At 45.5% G+C, this 19,291-nt stretch overlaps 1 protein-coding gene across 4 annotated transcripts; it reads right to left on the bottom strand.

The window, feature by feature from the left end:
• Nucleotides 1-715: 715 nt before the first annotated feature.
• LOC141121919 (uncharacterized) lies at nt 716-17,859 on the bottom strand. Of its 4 annotated transcripts, XM_073611670.1 has the most exons (10): nt 17,254-17,855; nt 14,802-14,926; nt 14,507-14,635; nt 14,177-14,308; nt 13,967-14,090; nt 13,753-13,850; nt 13,439-13,663; nt 13,153-13,359; nt 5,638-5,770; nt 716-2,673 (listed from the first exon to the last, which is right to left on the bottom strand). In XM_073611670.1, the coding sequence occupies exons 3-10, from the start codon at nt 14,600-14,602 to the stop codon at nt 1,511-1,513; spliced, it is 2,178 nt and encodes a 725-aa protein (XP_073467771.1). In that variant the 5' UTR covers nt 14,603-14,635; nt 14,802-14,926; nt 17,254-17,855; the 3' UTR covers nt 716-1,510. The 4 variants fall into 4 exon arrangements, with proteins under 4 accessions (XP_073467771.1, XP_073467769.1, XP_073467770.1 ...); XM_073611668.1 differs by lacking the exon at nt 14,802-14,926 and having other exon boundaries at nt 17,254-17,856; XM_073611669.1 differs by lacking the exons at nt 13,439-13,663; nt 14,802-14,926 and having other exon boundaries at nt 17,254-17,859.
• Nucleotides 17,860-19,291: the final 1,432 nt, after the last annotated feature.

The raw sequence follows: 19,291 nt of genomic DNA, 5'->3' as shown, positions 1-19,291 counted from the left end.
AGCGTCAGTGTAATTTAAGGACAACAAAACGTGCTCAGACTTGCCGATTTGTGGTCCACCACCAGAGAGTCAAAAGGCTTACCAGGGAGATTGAACCCAAATAGGTATACACCTAATGGGCCATTTAGGCTTATGGTGCAACACACCCAGGAGAAACTGCCTCAGCAGACACGACCTCCAACAGGAAAACCAACTCCAACAGTGGACCTCAATGGGGTCCACCAGTGATGCCCAGCAGTGCCCACCAGGTATGCCAATCAGTGCCCACCTGTGATGCCACTCAGTGCCCATCAGTATTGCTTGCCAATAGCTCCTCATCAGTGCCCATCAGTCCTGCATATTAGTGTCTTCTCATCAGTGTCCATCAGTGAAGGAGAAAACTTACTTAACTCCCTTCCCCCTTATGTCTGATCAGCCCCTAACCTCTCCACCTTTAGAAGTTCCCCGAAGACTCACTTATTCAGGGAAGCCTATCCCACACCCACATAACAACTGTCCCTGAGCCACCCCCATCAAATCATCTCCTGCATCTATTACCTTTTGTACCACCACCCCCTCCCTTTAGAATGTAAGCTCTATGAGCAGGGTCCTCCTGTTCCTTCTGTAATTGTCCTGTCCCCCTTCTACATTGTAATGCGCTTCGTAAACTGTTGGCGCTATATAAATCGTGTATAATAATAATTTACAGAATGTTATAACAGAAACAAAGAGAAACTTTATTTTTTTTTTTAATTTTCTTTTTTTATTTGTAGCACACAAAATAAAAAAACCCAGAGGTGATCAAATACCACCAAAAGAAAGCTCTATTTGTGGGAAAAAAATATAAAAATGTCATATGGGTACAGTGTTACATGACCACGCAATTGTCACTCAAACTGTGAGAGCGTTGAAAGATGAAACTTGGCCTGGGCCGGAAGAGGGTGAAAATGTCCGGTATTGAAGGGGTTAAACATGTGAGCAAAAAAATCCCGCAAAAATTAGCTCTGGGAGTTAAAGGTTAAAGGAAACATTCCCCTTCAGGAAGATGTTACATGTTCCTGCAGCGGCTCAGCGATCCGAGCTCTCTGTGTGACAGCAGTGTGGGGAGAAGTTCCCCGTACCGGCTGTCACTTTATGAAAAGAGCGCAGCCGTGTCATTCATTCACAGAGTTCTGTCCTTTGCTGATGTCGGCTTGTAGTTTTCAAGAACTCCCACACCGCTCCTGAGCTCTCTGGTAGATGAGGAACAAGGAGATTGTCATAAGGGACAAGGAGATTGGGACCCCGATTTAGTCCCTCAGACAAGTCATTTTTCAAAAAATGTTCACACCCCTGGAACTGTTTCTTCCATGATGAAGATCAGCCATGGAGTATATCTGAGGTGTATATCAGGGTGTGCTTCTTCCCCACATGAGAGCTGTGATGTCCAGCAACATTCATATAGAAGACATTTCCCGCACTCATACACCTCCAGGGTTGTGTGGGATCCCTGATGTACAGGAAGACAGGACTTCAGTGAGGAACAATTTCCTCACTCAGGACAGGAAAGTGGCTTCTCCCTCGTGTGAGATCTTTGATGTGTGGAAAGACTGGCCTTCTGTGAAAAACATTTCCCGCACTCAGGACAGCAATAAGGCTTCTCGCCCGTGTGAGATCTCTGATGTGTGTAAAGACTGGCCTTCTGTGAAAAACATTTCCCACACTCAGGACAGGAATACGGCTTCTCCCCTGTGTGAGATTTCTGATGTTTGTAAAGATTAGACGTCTGCGAAAAACATTTCCCGCACTCAGAACAGCAATACGGCTTCTCCCCCGTATGAGATCTCTGATGTGTGGAAAGACTGGCCTTCTGTGAAAAACATTTCCCACACTCAGCACAGGAATGCGGCTTCTCCCCCGTGTGAGATCTCTGATGCTTGTAAAGACTGGCCTTCTCTGAAAAACATTTTCCACACTCAGGACAGGAATACGGCTTCTCCCCGGTGTGAGATCTCTGATGTATGTAGAGAATGGACTTCTGTGAAAAACATTCCCCGCACTCAGGACAAGAATACGGCTTCTCCCCCGTGTGGAATCTCTGATGTATGTAGAGAACAGACTTCTGCGAAAAACATTTCCCGCACTCAGGACAGGAATACGGCTTTTCCCCCGTGTGAGATCTCTGATGTGTGTAAAGATTGGACTTCTGTGAAAAACATTTCCCGCACTCAGGACAGGAATACGGCTTCGCCCCTGTGTGAGATTTCTGATGTTTGTTAAGATATGACTTCACTGAAAAACATTTCCCGCACACAGGACAGGGAAATGGCTTATCTCTTGTGTGAGAGCCCTGATGTGTGTAAAGACTGGATTTCACTGAAAAACATTTCCCGCACTCAGAACAGGAATACGGCTTCTCCCCTGTGTGAGATCTTATATGCACATTAAGTTTGGATTTAGAAGGGAAACACTTTCCGCACTCAGCACAGGAAAACCTCTTATCTGTTAGAAGGACGGCACCGTCCCTCACAGTCTGAGGTTCCTTAGGATAAGAGGAATACGATGGTCCATCTACACTGTGTGGTGCCGGATGGACATTTGAGGTAGTTGGATTTTCTCCTGGACTATACTGTGTGATTTCCTCATCTTCTACTTTACAGTCTGGAGACAAAGTGAGACAATCCTCTGAGGTTTTCCTCATCTCCCGTCCATCTACTAAAATATAAATAAAAAGATTATTACTAGACATGAGCAGATTGGTTCCCCTAAACCAGGACTCCGCCCACATCAGGCAGGTTTGACTCTGAGGATCTTACAATTCCCCCCTCAAGGTAACTAGTAAATGGGTCCTCTGTAGGGCGGCAACTAATGATTATTTTCAGAATTGATTAGTTGACTGATTATTGTTTCGATTAATTGGATAAAAACCTCACAAAAAGGTTGGTGTATAATTTAGTTAATATTCTTGAATATCTATATACAGCGGTAAATATAAATATCCAGATATATAGTTGGATATTTAATCCACTCTGAGAATAACAGACAGATAGATGTATTATTAGAGGGAGAATCTGCTACATATCAGAATCAGAGATCAACATTATTAAAATATAAAAAAGAGGTAAAACGCTGTTTTGCAGATGATCAGACAGGAGTGTAATATAATATGATGGATGACAGACTCCCTTGTCATAGACAGGTAGGTGGGTACAAGCTCCCTGCACCTGATGTCACTTATGCTGGCCGAACACAAACTCATTTCTCTTTCAAAAAAAAAATGTATCCAATTTTCTAACCATTAGTGGTGTCAAATCGGCGTTCATTTTCCACCACAGTGACGGGAAAATACGAAGGAGAAGAACAGAAAACTTTTCAAATAGTGTATGTGGTTTTTGCTCAGAAGTTACATTCATTTTAAAATTGAATGTTAAAAGAAAGTGAAATTTTCGAACTACACTCGTCCATTCATCAAATTTACAAATAATTTTCATACAAATATTTGTGGGAATATTCTCGTCCAAAAATCGATCCGTGTATGGCCAGCATAGGACATTTAGTAGCAGCAGCATGAGTTTTTTTAATCATCTGTTATAACGGGGTTAAAAAAAAATAGTCCTTTATAGTACAAAAACAGCAGATAATCACTACTATAAGGGAATCATTTATACTGTGAAATAGTGAAAGTAATATATCTTATGTCATATATATAATAATAAATATACCCAGAAGTAGAATATATGTGGATTTTACCTGGGAGTCACACATGAAGATATGTATGTAAATTTTGGATTTCCTTTTTTTTTTTTAAACAAACTTGTCATACTTACCTGCCCTGTGTAATGGTTCTGCACAGAACAGCCACAATTCTCCTCTTCTGGACCCCCCCACCAGCACTACTGGTCCTCCTGCCTTCAGAGTTCCCCCTATAGGAAGCCACAAAGTATAGTATAGAGCTCCCCTATAGGAAGCCACAAAATATAGCATAGAGTTCCCCTATAGGAAGCCACAAAGTATAGTATAGAGTTCCCCTATAGGAAGCCACAAAGTATAGTATAGAGTTCCCCTATAGGAAGCCACAAAGTATAGTATAGAGTTCCCCTATAGGAAGCCACAAAGTATAGTATAGAGTTCCCCTATAGCAGTGGTTCTCAACTCCTGTCCTCGGGACCCACTAACAGGCCAGGTTTGCAGGATAACTGAAATACATCACAGGTGATATCATTTGCTGCTCAGTGATTGCAGTATTCTAGTCTGAATCTCCCCAAGGTAATACTTACATTCTGGCCTGTTAGTGGGTCCTGAGGACCAGAGTTGAGAACCACTGCCCTATAGAAAGGTACAAAGTATAGTATAGAGTTCCCCTATAGGAAGCCACAAAGTATAGTATAGAGCAGGGATATGCAATTAGTGGACCTCCAGCTGTTGCAAAACTACAAGTTCCATCATGCCTCTGGGTGTCATGCTTGTGGCTGTCAGAGTCTTGCTATGCCTCATGGGACTTGTAGTTCTGCAACAGCTGGAGGTCCGCTAATTGCATATCCCTGGTATAGAGTAACTTCTGCCTTTAGAAGCACTTGCTTCCTTCTCTTGCCCAGGACTACATGTCCCATGAGGTATTGCTCCTCACACATTCAAGTTCTCAGGCATTTACTGACATGTATGAATGTTGTACTGAGCTGTATTTACTAATATCTAAAAAAATAATGCATTCTGTATGGAGGCCAATTAATCGACTGACCAACTAATCGATTATGAAAATGATTAGTTGTTTCAGCCCTACATCTCTGAATCTCCTACCAATTAATTTCTTTATTCATGGACCTTATGAAGACTGGACTGATCCTGAAGACCACCATCATTGGGTTATTGACTCCTCCCCCTCATTATCACTTTCTGTTTAAGGTTCCAAAGTTTGAGGATGTTATCACATTATTACCAACATGTAAAAGTCTGTGCTCCAATCAAATCATCAGATATAAAATGTCCAGCTGGGAGAAAATGGGTGCAAAAGTCAGGAATATGTAATGTAAGACTTTTTATATAGGATACAACCGTTTTATAGTATCAGAAGTATGTAATGTACAACATAGAGTATATAATGCAGGGGTCAGGAGTATTTAATGTACAATTTAAAATTATATACTGTAAGGGTCAGGACTCATAATATTGGTATTCAGTAATCAGGGGAAGATTAATTTTTTACATGAGACAAGTTCCAGAAGTCCCACACCGCTGCCTCCCATCTCCTGAGACTGCACTCAGTGACTTGGGTCTGAGACTATACAGACATATCCCTCCACCCGGCACAGTCAGCAAATAACAGAGCAAGTAATCCTGGGAGAATTGTTCTGTTAGAAGTCTTGCCATACCCGGGTATGGGGCAGAAGACCCAAAGCACATACCCCAGGTGCCTAGGTCTAGTAACGTCTATGGTGAAAATGAACATTTTGCTGCCAGCTGAACCCCAGAATCTCCATAAATCCAGTCTAGATACATAAATTGTGTCTGCAGGACAGAGAAGGAAGATTAGCCGAGAGAAATACAGGAATACAGGACAGGGAACACAGCTCAGGAAAGTGGCCAAGGTATTACAGGCTGATATCACCCAGTCCCCGCCCAACTCTGGACCAATCAGTGAGCAGAATGGGTGGAGCAATGTATTTAGTGTTAATGACCCACCTGTGCTGATCTCTGTAGGAGTGTCCTCCTCTATAAAGGTCCCCGTTATTCCATCCTCCTCCATAGACTGCTGGTCATCCCTCTCTTCTTCTTCTGATTTAACCTCAAATTCTATATCGATTGGATCTCCACTCTAAATCAAGAAAATGAGAGTGAAAATTATCTGTAAGATATAAGCTTTGGGGCATGGCCTGGAGAGCAATGGAGTAGGACACATGTAGTGAGAGCTCCACTTGCCCACACTGCTGTACTTACCATCCTGCATCAATCCTGCTTACCTTTCAGCATCTGCACACCTGCGGACCCCCCCTCTGTCCAGCGCCATCCATAGAGCTTACCAGCTTACCACCGCTCTGGGCCATCATCGCAGGCCCTCTTCACCATCCTGCATCAGCTGCCAGGAAAGACTGGGGATTCGGCCTACCTCCTGGAGCGGCGGCCATCTTGCTCCACCCGGCGGCAGCTCTCACAGGTCTGCCTGCCCTCCCTGGATGCTCAGAGCCTGGCCTTTGCTTCACACAGCCACTGGACTGCCTGGAGCCCCTATAGCAGTGCCTCTTTCCCCTGTGGATGCCTGAGGGACAGTCTGTGGATTTGGCCTAGCTCCCAGACCGGCGGCCATCTTGGTACACCCTGCAACAGCCCTTGCAAGTATTCACAGGTGTTCCTGACTATTCTGAGTCCAGTTTTTTCCATCTGCAGCTGCTGGACCTTGTAGCTGACTGACCACTGCCTGCAGATCACACTGTGTTGCTCCTAAATCACGGCGGGAGGAAGACACTGAGGATCTGGCATAGTAGACAGCGGCCATCTTGGTATACCCAGGGACTCTCCTGTCCACCTTTGCAATATTAAGAAGTAATAGGAAGTTAGGGTGTAGTGAAACAATTAAGTAAGAGATGCTGTACTGAACAGTAAAGCATATGTGCAAAAACCATAAGTGAAATGAAATGAACAAACACAGTATAAAGTGTCCACATATGGTAAATGGATAATTCCAAACTCAAATTATTAAGAGGAACTGGTATGGACCAAAAAATGATGTGAAACTAGAAAATAAAGTCAATGGTGCACGGTGTGGATCTGTGACTGAGTCAACAACGGGGTACAGAACTTCCGTAGCTGTAAACCAACATCTCGATATGGGGCATCAGAATGAAAACATCAGGAAGTAAGATAAGATGGGTACTCATGGGGCGATCTCCCCTTCCTTACGCTGCTTAGATTTTATTTTAATTGTGATCACTTTTATCCATTTTTTGTATGGTATTTTTAGAAATAAAAATCCCTGGTTTACCTGCACTATGCAGAAGCTTTTTATTTTTTATTTGCATATTATCCCGATGCAAGAAACTGCCTTCCAGTAGCCCTACTTCCATCACGGGGTCTGGATCAAATCTGTCCCCGGCTTCTCCTTGGAACACATCCTTGAGGTCTATTGGCTGATATCCAGTTGGCGGCCCTTCCTGATGTTTCTTCACCCCACCAGAGAAGTCAAGAAGGGAGACAGAGGTTCCACCGTTCCGGATATCGTTTTCCAGCCTAGGTTTGGCTCCATGCACCATTGACTCCATGTCATATGACAGTGGAGTCCACGTCATCTGGTAAGAGTACCCATCTTATCTTACTTCCTGATGTTTTCATTCTGATGCCCCATATCGAGATGTTGGTTTACAGCTACGGAAGTTCTGTACCCCGTTGTTGACTCAGTCACAGATCCACACCGTGCACCATTGACTTTATTTTCTAGTTTCACATCATTTTTTGGTCCATACCAGTTCCTCTTAATAATTTGAGTTTGGAATTATCCATTTACCATATGTGGACACTTTATACTGTGTTTGTTCATTTCATTTCACTTATGGTTTTTGCACATATGCTTTACTGTTCAGTACAGCATCTCTTACTTAATTGTTTCACTACACCCTAACTTCCTATTACTTCTTAGCGCTGCATTTTTTTCCCATTTACCAGTTATTGTTTGTCACAATGTATGCAGCTGCTGGCTCACATATATTTTATTTTTGCTATTAGAGCGCAGTGTTTTCTTATTCTCTTGCACCTTTGCAATATGTCTCCACCAAAAAAAACCTCAGAGGCGGCTGATAAGCTTGCTAAATACCGCAGGCTTGGAGAAGACCAACAGGCTAAAGATAATGCTGGCACCTCCCCGGACATGGAACAGTCCGAGGCGGCCACTAACAAGGTGCTTGATGCCATCGCTCTGTGCCAGAGCACGCTCACCACCAAAATTGAGGAGGTCAAAATTGATGTATCCCTTATCCGGCAGGACCGCTCTACTCTGAGAGACCGCATTGCTGAGATGGAGACCCGTATTGGTAGAGCGGAGGATATCCTGCACCCCTTACAACACACTACTGACGAGGTACGCCGTCAGCTACAACAGCTTAGTGCAAAGCAGGACGATATGGAAAATCGCCTCCGAAGATGTAATCTCCGCTTTATTGGCCTTCCCGAGACTGCTGAAGGGCAACGACCCGGCGAGCTTTCTCGAAAACTTCTTGATATCCAACTTCGGCAGAGACGCATTCTCGGTGATGTTCGCGGTGGAGAGAGCCCATCGAATCCCTGCCCGTCCTCCTCCCCAAGGAGCCCCACCGCGTACCCTTATAGCGAAATTCCTAAATTTCAGAGACCGAGACAAGATCCTCCGTCTAACTAGAGAAAAGGGAAATATCCCACATACCAACACGCATGTGGCCGTCTTCCCGGACTTTTCCAATGAGGTACAGCGACAGCGATCCAGGTTCCAAGATGTCAAGCGACGCCTCCGCGTTTTACACCTCAAATACGCTATGCTGTACCCTGCAAAGCTTCGCGTGGAGTGTGATGGCCGGACCCATTTCTTTGAAGACCCCGAACTGGCATCCACTTGGATTGATCAGAGGGACCGTTCAGCCTGACCATGCCATGCTGTCCAAAAGGTGCGAGTACTTTTCTCTCCCCCCATCTGCTCCCCCCCTATACCCACAATGCTGTACATTTTCATCATAATGTTTCGCCCCTCAGTGGGTGTATTGTTTGCGTATAACCCCTGGTGGAGCATGGGGACGAGACTGGAAATCCTTCCACATACTACCCTGGTCCTCACAGTAGACCTGCTGCCTCCGGGTGATCTCACGGACTTGTGGTCCCTGCTCTCCCCACGCTTGAGAAGGACCAGTGGAAGATAGTACACTGACCGTTGTTGAGACTTCCTCCTTTACTTTACTAACTGTCCTGATGGCAAGAGGGGCCCCCCTCCTACATAGCTACAATGGCGTTGTACCCTTGTGGCTCCTACACCCCATGCACTTCTCAGAGAAGAAGTCGCCCCCATAGGATGTTCATGAACTTTCTCACCCCCCGTTTACCAGACTGTTTTTTTTCCCCTTTTTTTTTCTTTTCATTATGGGTATCTATGCTTCCTTGCAACTAAGTCCCTTGCCTCCATTGGGTCCTACCCATTGGATGTCCCCAGTTGATACCTGGTTATGGGGTACTATGTCCATGCCGAGTTGGGGTGGCAGTGGACTGGGTGAGGGGAAAACTGTTATGGGTATTTGTTCCTTTACACCAACGTATTTCCAAATGCCTGTTAATGCTTTAGGTACTATGCTATTGCCATACATACATTATCGATGTTGGATGTCACTGTGTTTTATGTTATCTGATGTGTTTATCTCCGCTCTGCTGGTCCTGGTACAACTGCGGTCTATTATACATGCCTTATATCCACCATGAGTTCCCTGAAATTTCTTATGTGGAACGTCAGAGGCTTGCGCAATAAGATCAAACGTACAGCTGTCCTGACATTCCTCAAATCTCAGCATGCTGACATTATCACATTAGTTGAAACTCATGTTACGGGCCACCTACAATCCTCTCTTAAAAAGTCTTGGGTAGGTTGGGCCTATCACGCTACCCACACCTCATATTCCAGAGGGGTGTCGATCCTGGTTGCAAAAAGGGTTCCCTTCGACCTAGTGTTGCTGCAAACGGACCAGCAGGGCAGATATGTGTTTATACATGCGACCATTAATGGATCCCCTATTCTGATACTAGCTTGCTATGTCCCTCCCCCATACAACACAATTGTAATTAAGGAGGGTCTTGCTTTTATGACGCAATATCCCTCTATACCGGCAGTATGGATGGGGGACTTTAATATGACCCTCACCCCCGCTCTAGACCGAATGGGCACACCAGACCCTCCCCTTGACCCACCGACCCATACCAGACTATACCGCATACTAACTGATTTCGCTATTGTTGACACCTGGCATCACAAGCATCCGCACACTAAAGCTTTCTCCTGCTTTTCAGCCAGTCACAACACACTGTCACGTATCGATTTCATTTTACTTTCCAAGTCCCTGACACCTAAACTGGGAGATGTGGGATTTGCTCCGAGAATACTTTCGGATCACGCCCCCTTACTGGATCACGCTCCAGCTCCTGAAAGTCTCCCCTGCTCCATCTTGGCGGTTGAACACATTTTGGCTGACGGCTCTGACGGACCAGGAGGATATCCCTGCAGAGCTACAATATTATTTCATGGCCAACAGGGACTCAGCCACTTATGACCTTGTATGGGAGATGTTTAAAATCCACGCCCGCTCCCTCCTTTCCATGCGTATTAACAGAGTCAAAAGGTCATCGAAAATTATTGTCCAACAGGCTACAGAGCATCTGCAGGTGTTGGAGGAGGCGTTCCATCGGGACCCCTCGCCCAGCACTGCTAATAATCTTAAAATTCAGGCGCGACAAGTTTCCCAACTACACATTGAAAAAGCTAAACAACACATTTTTTTCTGTAAACAAAGGGTGTTTGAATATGGAGAAAGATCGGGCAAACTGCTTGCGTATCTTGCTCATTTAGATGCGCGACCCCCTGTGGTGGTGTCGTTGACGGATCCGCAGGGGAACGACATCACTGATCCCCAACAAGTGGCGGAGGAATTTGGGAAATTCTACCGTACACTCTACACTTCCCGTGTCACTCACACTCCCCAAGAGACCAGGGACTACCTAGTGGGAGTTAAATTCCCTAAACTGACCAAAGATCAGCTTGACCTTTTGGAAGCCCCTATCACTAAGGAGGATATTTCTGAGGCTATCTCCTGCTTGGCCGCATCTAAGGCCCCAGGATCAGATGGCTTACCACTCGAATTCTATGCCACCTACTCTGAAATTCTAATCCCTAAACTTTATGACCTGTACAAATCCATATTTGATGCGGGCATTTTACCCCCCTCCATGAGAGAGGCCCAAATTGTGGTAATCCCTAAGCCTGGTAAGGACCCTAAATACCCAGAATCGTATAGACCTATTTCCCTGCTACAGGTCGACATAAAGATACTGGCCAAGATTTTAGCCTCCCGCCTTAACCAGGTCATTCTGTCACTGATCCACCCTGATCAGACTGGCTTCATGCCAGGGAAAAATACCGCAATAAATATTCGCCGCCTATTCATGAACATTCAGGGATCCCACGATGAAATCGGTTCGAGGGTCGTGGTGGCTCTGGATGCCGCCAAGGCCTTCGATTCTGTGGAGTGGAACTACCTATGGGAGTGCCTTTCGGGATTTGGATTTGGCCCCAACTTTATCCGTTGGGTTCAGCTCCTCTATCAATCTCCAAGGGCCAGAGTGTTCGTGAACGGCTGGCTCTCTGACCAATTCCCGCTAGAAAGGGGGACCCGACAAGGCTGTCCTCTTTCCCCTATGCTATACGCACTTGCTGTAGAGCCATTGGCCATTATGATTCGTGCAGATACTAGCATCCATGGTCTCAAGATAGGGAATCTGGCAGAAAAGATTGGCATGTACGCCGATGATGCGCTTTTGTATCTGGCGGACTCTGGTCACTCTCTGATTGCAGCCCTCCATTCTATAGAATGTATCGGTACCCACTCGGGCCTGAGCATTAACTGGTCTAAGTCCCAGATCCTTCCGATTGACCATTTCCCCTCCCCGTTCACGTTCCCTCCTCTGACCCTCCCAAGGGTCTCCGTGATCAAGTACCTTGGTGTGCAGGTCACTAGATCACTCGCAGACTATACACTCTTAAACATTGAACCTTTGTATGCCCTGATCAAGACCAAAACTCAGATTTGGGCCAGACTTCCCCTAGGTGTTATGGGACGCATCAGTTTAGTCAAGATGATACTCCTCCCAAAGATACTCTATCTGGTGTGGCATGCCCCCCTATAAATACCACAAAAATTCTTCAAGGCAATCGAATCTATTCTAAATTAATTTATATGGGGGCACAGTAGACACAAATTATCTTGGAAAACTTTAAAAAATCCAGTGACACTGGGAGGAGCTGCCCTTCCAGACTTTCAGGAGTATTACCTTGCTTCCCAACTGTCCCATTTCTTTCATTTTGATAAAAGAGCTCCCTTGACAAGACGTTCCCCCCACCACAACACAGACATGCTGACACACCATCGGAGGGTGGCACTACAAAAACTCGGAACCCCGCGGATCCATTCCCATACACCTCTCTGGTTTAACACACATATACCTGAACTGTTGTCCATCCCAGACCCTGCGGTGTGGATACGCCATGGGATTTTGTACTTACATCAGGTCATGACCACTACGGGACTTAAAACATTCCAAACGCTAAAGGACGAATATTCCCTCCCTAACTGTCTTCTCTTTAGATATTTACAACTTCGTCACGCTATACAATCCCAGTTTACCGGTCTTAACCCTTCCCTGGCAGTTCCCTCTATAGTAGACACAGTCACTGGTACTGAGTCTGCCAAATTAATCTCCACTCTATACTCCACTATCCGTCTCCCCAGTACCACGGCCTTGGCCTATGCTGCCAAGACAAGGTGGGAGGCAGACATCGGACAGATTGAGGATGAGGATTGGGATGAGATTTTGGAAGACATGAAAAAGGTATCCCCTAAGTTATCAGACCGCCTTACGCAGTTGTATATCATACATAGGACGTATCTGACCCCCCAGAAGATAGCGCGTTTTAAACCCATGTACAATCCAGGGTGCCGCCGATGCGACCACACCCCAGGCTCCTTCTACCACCTTTTATGGTCCTGCCCAACTATCCAAACATACTGGATAAAGGGGATCCGTTCCTTGCATGATCAGATGGGCTCTCCTGCTACACTAGACCCAAAAATGTGCCTACTCGGTCTGCTGCCGGGTTTAGACACAAACAAACCCCTCCGTACCTTTTTGCACAAGACGCTATTCTTGGCGAGGAAAGCGGTAGCCCGTATGTGGATGAAGGCCCTGCCCCCTACAATTCAATGCTGGAGGAAGGAGGTTAATGACACTCTTCCATATAAAAAACTGATTTACGTCCATAGAGGGTGTTCACTCAAATATGAAAGGGTCTGGAGCAGATGGTTAGCAGATGGTGAAACGTGCACCTAATAGCCTCGTCTCCTATTCCCCCCTCCCCTTTTCGTATTCTCTCTTTCTTTTATATATCTTCTACATTGACTCCATTTTTATAACCTCTGTCCCACCAACCTTGTAACAGTGAGGGATGGTGTGATCTTCCTGTGTGGAATCCCGGGAATACAGAGGACGGGGACATCTCTCTGGTGGGTTCCTGGTATTAGGTGGCTCCATCATATCCTTGTGTCCTTCTGAAAACTCCTCCATCACTCCACACTCCTCATCCTCCTCTTTATACTCTTCTTTAACATCAATATTATCATCCCCGAGGTTTCCACTCTGAATATATAACAAAACATTCATTGTAAAAAACAGGCTGTGTATAAATCAGAACTACCAATAATTGTCAATCATCTACCTGATGATGGTGAGGGATGGTGTGATCTTCCTGTGTGGAATCCCGGGAATACAGAGGACGGGGACATCTCTCTGGTGGGTTTCTGTAGCTGGATGGCTCCGCCATGGTGTCCTGGTACAGATCTTTGTGTTCTTTTAGAGACTCTGATTCCTCCGTCACCCCATCCTCATCATCCTCTTTTATCTCTTCTTTAACTTCAACTTTAGAATCTCTCAGGTTTCCACTCTGAATATATAATAAAAATGACATCAGTTGTAACAATGCAGATAATGTACAGATCCTAATGATACTATCAGTGATTGTTCCTCATCTACCTGATGATGGTGGGGGATGGTGTGATCTTCCTGTGTGGAATCCCGGGAATACAGAGGACGGGGACATCTCTCTGGTGGGTTCCCATTACTGGAGACATCTGTAGGAAACACACACACTGACTGAATACATTGTTTCTATGTGTTTATCAGATGATGGGGGATCTAGGTGGACCCTCCGTACTGCTCTCTCCTTTACAATAAAGTCTCCTCTTACCCGGTGATGTGAGGGGCGGCTGATTGTCCATCATGACGTCCTTGTAGAGATCCTTGTGTCCTTCTAAATACTCCCACTCCTCCATGGAGAAATAGACAGTGACATCCTGACACCTTATAGGAACCTGACACACACAATGATACAGTCACCATCCAGACACATCCCTTGTCTGTTACTGGATAATGTCCCAGAATTCCCAGCACCGCTCACCTCTCCTGTCAGCAGCTCCATCATCTTCTTGGTGACTTCTAGAATCTTCTCCATGTTGTGTCTCTCGGGTTTTAGGGAGTCACATGGAGGCACTGTGATGGTCATATGACCTGACTTCACAAGAGGAAATCTCTATTGAAGAAGCAATAGGAATATCATGTTAAAATCCCAGAATCCTCCTCACCTCTCCGGTCAGGTCTGTGTTTTATTAATAGAGATAAGAGTGATGTCATGTGACCTCCCAGAATCCTCCTCACCTCTCCGGTCAGGTCTGTGTTTTATTAATAGAGATAAGAGTGATGTCATGTGACCTCCCAGAATCCTCCTCACCTCTCCGGTCAGCAGGTAGATGATCTCCAGGGTGAAGTTTAGTATCTTCTCAGTCATGTGACTCCGGTCCTCCTCCATCCTCATTGGTGCCGTCATTTGATCTATACAGGTCTCCTTGTAGACGGATAACTTTGGGAAATGAAAGTAAGAATTATTTGAATGGTATTGGTCACACAATAATAGGATGTGGATGTGAGGGGGTAACAGGAGGTTTGCTGTACATTTAAGAACTAATCCCCCCCATGGGAACACATTTAATCTGGACTGTTTAGTCTTGTTACATCTTGGAGCTCACCTCTCCTCCATGATCTCTCTGGTGACTTCTAGAATCTTCTTATTTCTCTATTCTATCAGGGAGGGAGGTGGAGGCAATGTGATGGTCATATGATCTCCAGACTTCACAGGAGGAAAACTCTAGATCTGAACACAAATAGTAAAATCAAATGATATCCCCAGAATCCTCCTCACCTCTCCATTCAGGTCTCCATTTTATTAAAGCCCCACAGACTGAGATATGATTTACCTACAGATGACCCCCACACTACGCAAGTTAAAACCTTGTTGCAGGCATTCTGACATCATTACATACAATGCAGGACCAACAGTCCCACTTTGCTAGTGAGGATGCCAAGGGTCTGCCCACATCCTAAGATCATCAGAAAAAAAGCCAGATGGAGGGACATTGGGAGGAGGAGCTGTGAGGTCAGTGTGATGTCATAGGATTCTCTGACTTCAGATGGAGGGACATTTGGATGGGGAGATTTGAGGGGTCCTCTATATGAGGCTCCTGTGCAAACAAATCATTGTTCCTGGGTGTGTCCTACCTCTCCTAAACTGAAGAGTGAACTTTGACCTTTACCATACAGAAATCTGTCAGGAATCTGTGAAAGTAATCTCTCATGTGATCAGGTGATGTGCGGAGGAACGGAGTGTAAATAGCAGACAATTTTCTCCAGAGCTCCTAATGGTGGGGATGGATTTTGCTGAGTGCTGGTGCCAAGTTTCCACCCCCCAGGATCACTGCAGGTGTGGAGAAAAGCTGTGTAAGAGGATATGGAGGAGAGATGAGGAGGAGATCCAGGAATCAGGATAAAGGTCAGGACAAGCAACAGACGAGCACATCCAAGAGATGAAGCCGGGGTCACGACACAGAAAATCAATCCAAGGAAACAACAGGCAGGACGAGGAATAGCAAGAAGGAGCTCAGAGACAAATGAGAATATTGCTCAGCCAATGGGAGATTATCTCAGCATGACTTACATAATGAAGGAGATGAGGGGGAGGGGAGGAAGTCACTGAAATGAGGGCTTGACAAATTTGCTTTGAATCTAGGAGCCAGCTAAAAAAGTTAGGAGACAGTTTTTATTAGCGTAGCATGGGTTGTCAGCGCCCGGGGCAAGGTAAGTAATTTGTGGATGCAGAATGCAGGACATGGGGTGCAGGACAGTAATCCAATCCCCCCTCCCCTGTGTCCTCCTGCATGTCCTGTACATCTCCCCCAGCAGTGTGTGAGAGCAGAGTGGATGGAGAGGACATCTTGTGTACATAAAGCAGCATGTCCCTCCCTGGCTGGTTTCTTAGCTGGCTGCTTTGCAGGCTTGTCCTGGTTACTCCTGTAAGGACTCTGTAGTCCTGTTTCTCAGCACCTTGTGGGGATCTTTGTGGCAGTGCCGAGGCGGCGCCATGTTGGAGATTCGGTCCCGCTCCTTCCTCTCTGTTCTGCCGGAGGGCTCTGCAGGGACACAGGCAGCTGTGGGGGGAAGCAGGAGCCGATGGTGACAGTAATGCGGCCGCAGAACGGAGAAAGATCGGCAGCGGGAGCTCAGTGAGATGAGTCCTCTCATGTCCTGTCCTGTCCAGTCCACCCCTCACTTCACAGGTCGGGTGTCATCATCTCCTCCTCCTCCCCTCCCCCTCCTGCCTGGCCCCGCTCCGAGCCACATTCCTGTCTGAATAATGTGTCCGGGTTTCAGGCAGAAACATTATTCAGACCAACAGTGAGAATGACAAGAGCCCAGGGGCCAGGACACCATTTCTAGTCACCATGGTGATCTGGGATTTGACCATAGAGACATGGAAATTCAGCTGGTTCAGCAGGGATCGGTCACATTTCCATCCATGTGTGGTCACTGCCGGATAAAAGTCACTCCATCAGCGGCTGCAGCCAATAGCTTCATCACTGATCTGTGTATTCTGAGAGCGGAGGAGTGCCCCCCATTGTCAGAATACAATAGTGCAGCGGGGAGGATTCCCCCATCCCCCTCCAATGTGTGGATGGGGGAATCACTTCAGTTTTTTCCTCTCATCCCGCTGGATGAACGATAAAACTGAACCATGTATGGCCAGATTTGGAAGGAAGATATATTCATCATTAGTGATGAGCTCCGGTGTGTTGGAAACCCCACATTCCCGATCCCGACAGGAAGCCGACACTTCACAGCGCTAATCACAGACAGGGAGACATTTCCTGGTCTCCAGCTCAAATCAGAAAATGTCTCCCTGCCTGTGATTAGCGCTGTGTATTGTCGGCTTCCTGTCGGGATCGGGAATGTGGGGTTTCCAACACACCGGAGCTCATCACTATTCATCATCAACTGATCCCCCTGAAGGGGTTAATCTAGGTTTCCACACTATATATGTGTGTATCATCATCTGCTGGAGATAAAAGACATCACAGTGACTATGGAGGAAGAGGACGGACATGACGGGGGGTTACTGGGTGTAAATAGAAAATAAGATCTTATTACCTCCTCTGCTGCTTCTTCCAGCAATGTCTCCTCTCTACTTCCTCCCGACTCACCTCTCACCCGGAACTTCCTGTCTGAACCTGACATCACTTCCTGTCTTCCAAGAGTGGAGCTCCACATTTGACAGGAAATATGTGGCCTCCACTCCACTATTTTTTTTTTTTTTTTTCGTTTGATGAATTTTAATGTAACAAACATTCAATAGACATTAGAAACAATGTTTCCCGTCACATTTGCATTTCCTGATGGTATCTGGCTGCAGACTGGAGCTCCACTCTGCACAGGAGTCATGTGACCTCCACAGATTTTATTTTTTATATCAACTTTAACCCTTTCGCTGTCAGAGCCGTTTTTGCATTTTCTGCACACATGTTTAAAAAAATCACTGTAGGCCTGAAGATTACATAAAAACAGCCAAAACATGATATATTTTCTGAAAGCAGACACCCTAGAGAATAGAATAGATGTAGTTCCAATTTTTTATGCCATACGATATTACCGCAAATACACTAAAGTTAATTCCAGTGCAAAGAAATGCAATGAATTACCCAATTTTGGTAAAATATAAAAGCAGAGGTTGCACCGAGTAAATAGACACCCAACATGTCACACCTTAAATTTGTGTGCGCCCCTGAATGGTGACAGATTCCTGTACCCTATATTTTCTATAGGGGATGGTTCAAAAGCCCCCTATAGGTCATCAGTTTAGTGTTACGGAGGAGGTCTGGTGATAGAATTATCGCTCTCATTCCAGCGTGTGCGGCGATATGTAACATGTGTATGGCAATTAATGTTTTGTGTAGGGACCCGACACTTGTGTTTACATTCATACTGATAAGGTTAAGAGCTTCAATCGAGCTCAGGGTTATCTGCTGCTGTTTGTAATTGGAAAGTGTGGATATGCATGCAAATGGAAGTAAACACTCTGAGACACGCTCAGCACCATTACTTGTTACACTTCTCATTTATTCGAGGGCGGTGCTATGGCTTTATACACAAAAATACGTCATTGCTATCTTAGTCTAATAGGTACATCTCATTGGTTAAGATACAAGAGAAATGGAGAAAGTTGATGACGAAGCTTGACTGTTGCTAGTTCTGTTTTCACCTCCGCATTCTTCTGATGTGTGGGATGTAGGGGGTAGCCGCCATTTTGAGAAAATCAAGAAACAGAGCAAATCTGTATACTTATATAATGAGTAAGGAGAAAAAAACATGTATACACAGAAGAAAATAGACATTTTCAGATTATTATTATCTACATCACATTCCTTCACAATATGTGTGTATATGTGGGGGTGGGGGCCTCAAAAAAACTTTTTTTTGGGGGGGGGGGATTTCATGTGTTTGGGTGTAACTTTAATTTTTTTTTTAACCACTTCACCTCGGGAAGATTCCCCTTCATGACCAGGCCATTTTTTGTGATGCAGAACTGTATTATTTAACTGACAATTGCGCCCAAATAAAATTGATGTCCCGGCGGTGATCAGTGATTTTTAGTGGGACTGCGACATTGCGGCAGACAAATCTGACACTAAGTGACACTTTTTGGGAACCAGTGACACCAATGCAGTGATCAGTGCTAAAAAAAATGCACTGTTACTGTACTAATGACACTGGCAGGGAAAGGGTTAACATCAGGGGCGATCAAAGGGTTAAATGTGTTCCTAGGGAGTGCTTTCTAACTGTGGGGGGGGGAATGCTGTGACTTGAGGAAGACTGAGATCCGTGTTCATGCTTAGCAGAAACACAAGATATTCTATCTTGCCCTCTGACAGAATTGGGTTCTGCCTTGTTTACATAGACAGACCGCCGTTCTGCCTCTCTTGGAAGGATCGCCAGGTTCTCGCGCAATAGAGCCGCCGCCCCGCAGTACATGTACATGGAACAGTCGGCAATTGGTTAAGAGGATAGACACTCTGATATGGAAAGAGAATCAGCCTAGGATCCACTTACCTATTTTACAACTGCCCAAAGATGGTGGAGGTTTGGCTGTCCCCTCTGCTAGGTTATACTTCCTGGATTCTCAGCTGTAACA

Source organism: Aquarana catesbeiana, unplaced genomic scaffold (assembly GCF_042186555.1).
Source record: "Aquarana catesbeiana isolate 2022-GZ unplaced genomic scaffold, ASM4218655v1 unanchor234, whole genome shotgun sequence".
In the NCBI taxonomy this organism is placed as follows: Eukaryota; Metazoa; Chordata; class Amphibia; order Anura; family Ranidae; genus Aquarana; species Aquarana catesbeiana.
This window is presented reverse-complemented; position numbering and strand designations above follow the sequence as displayed.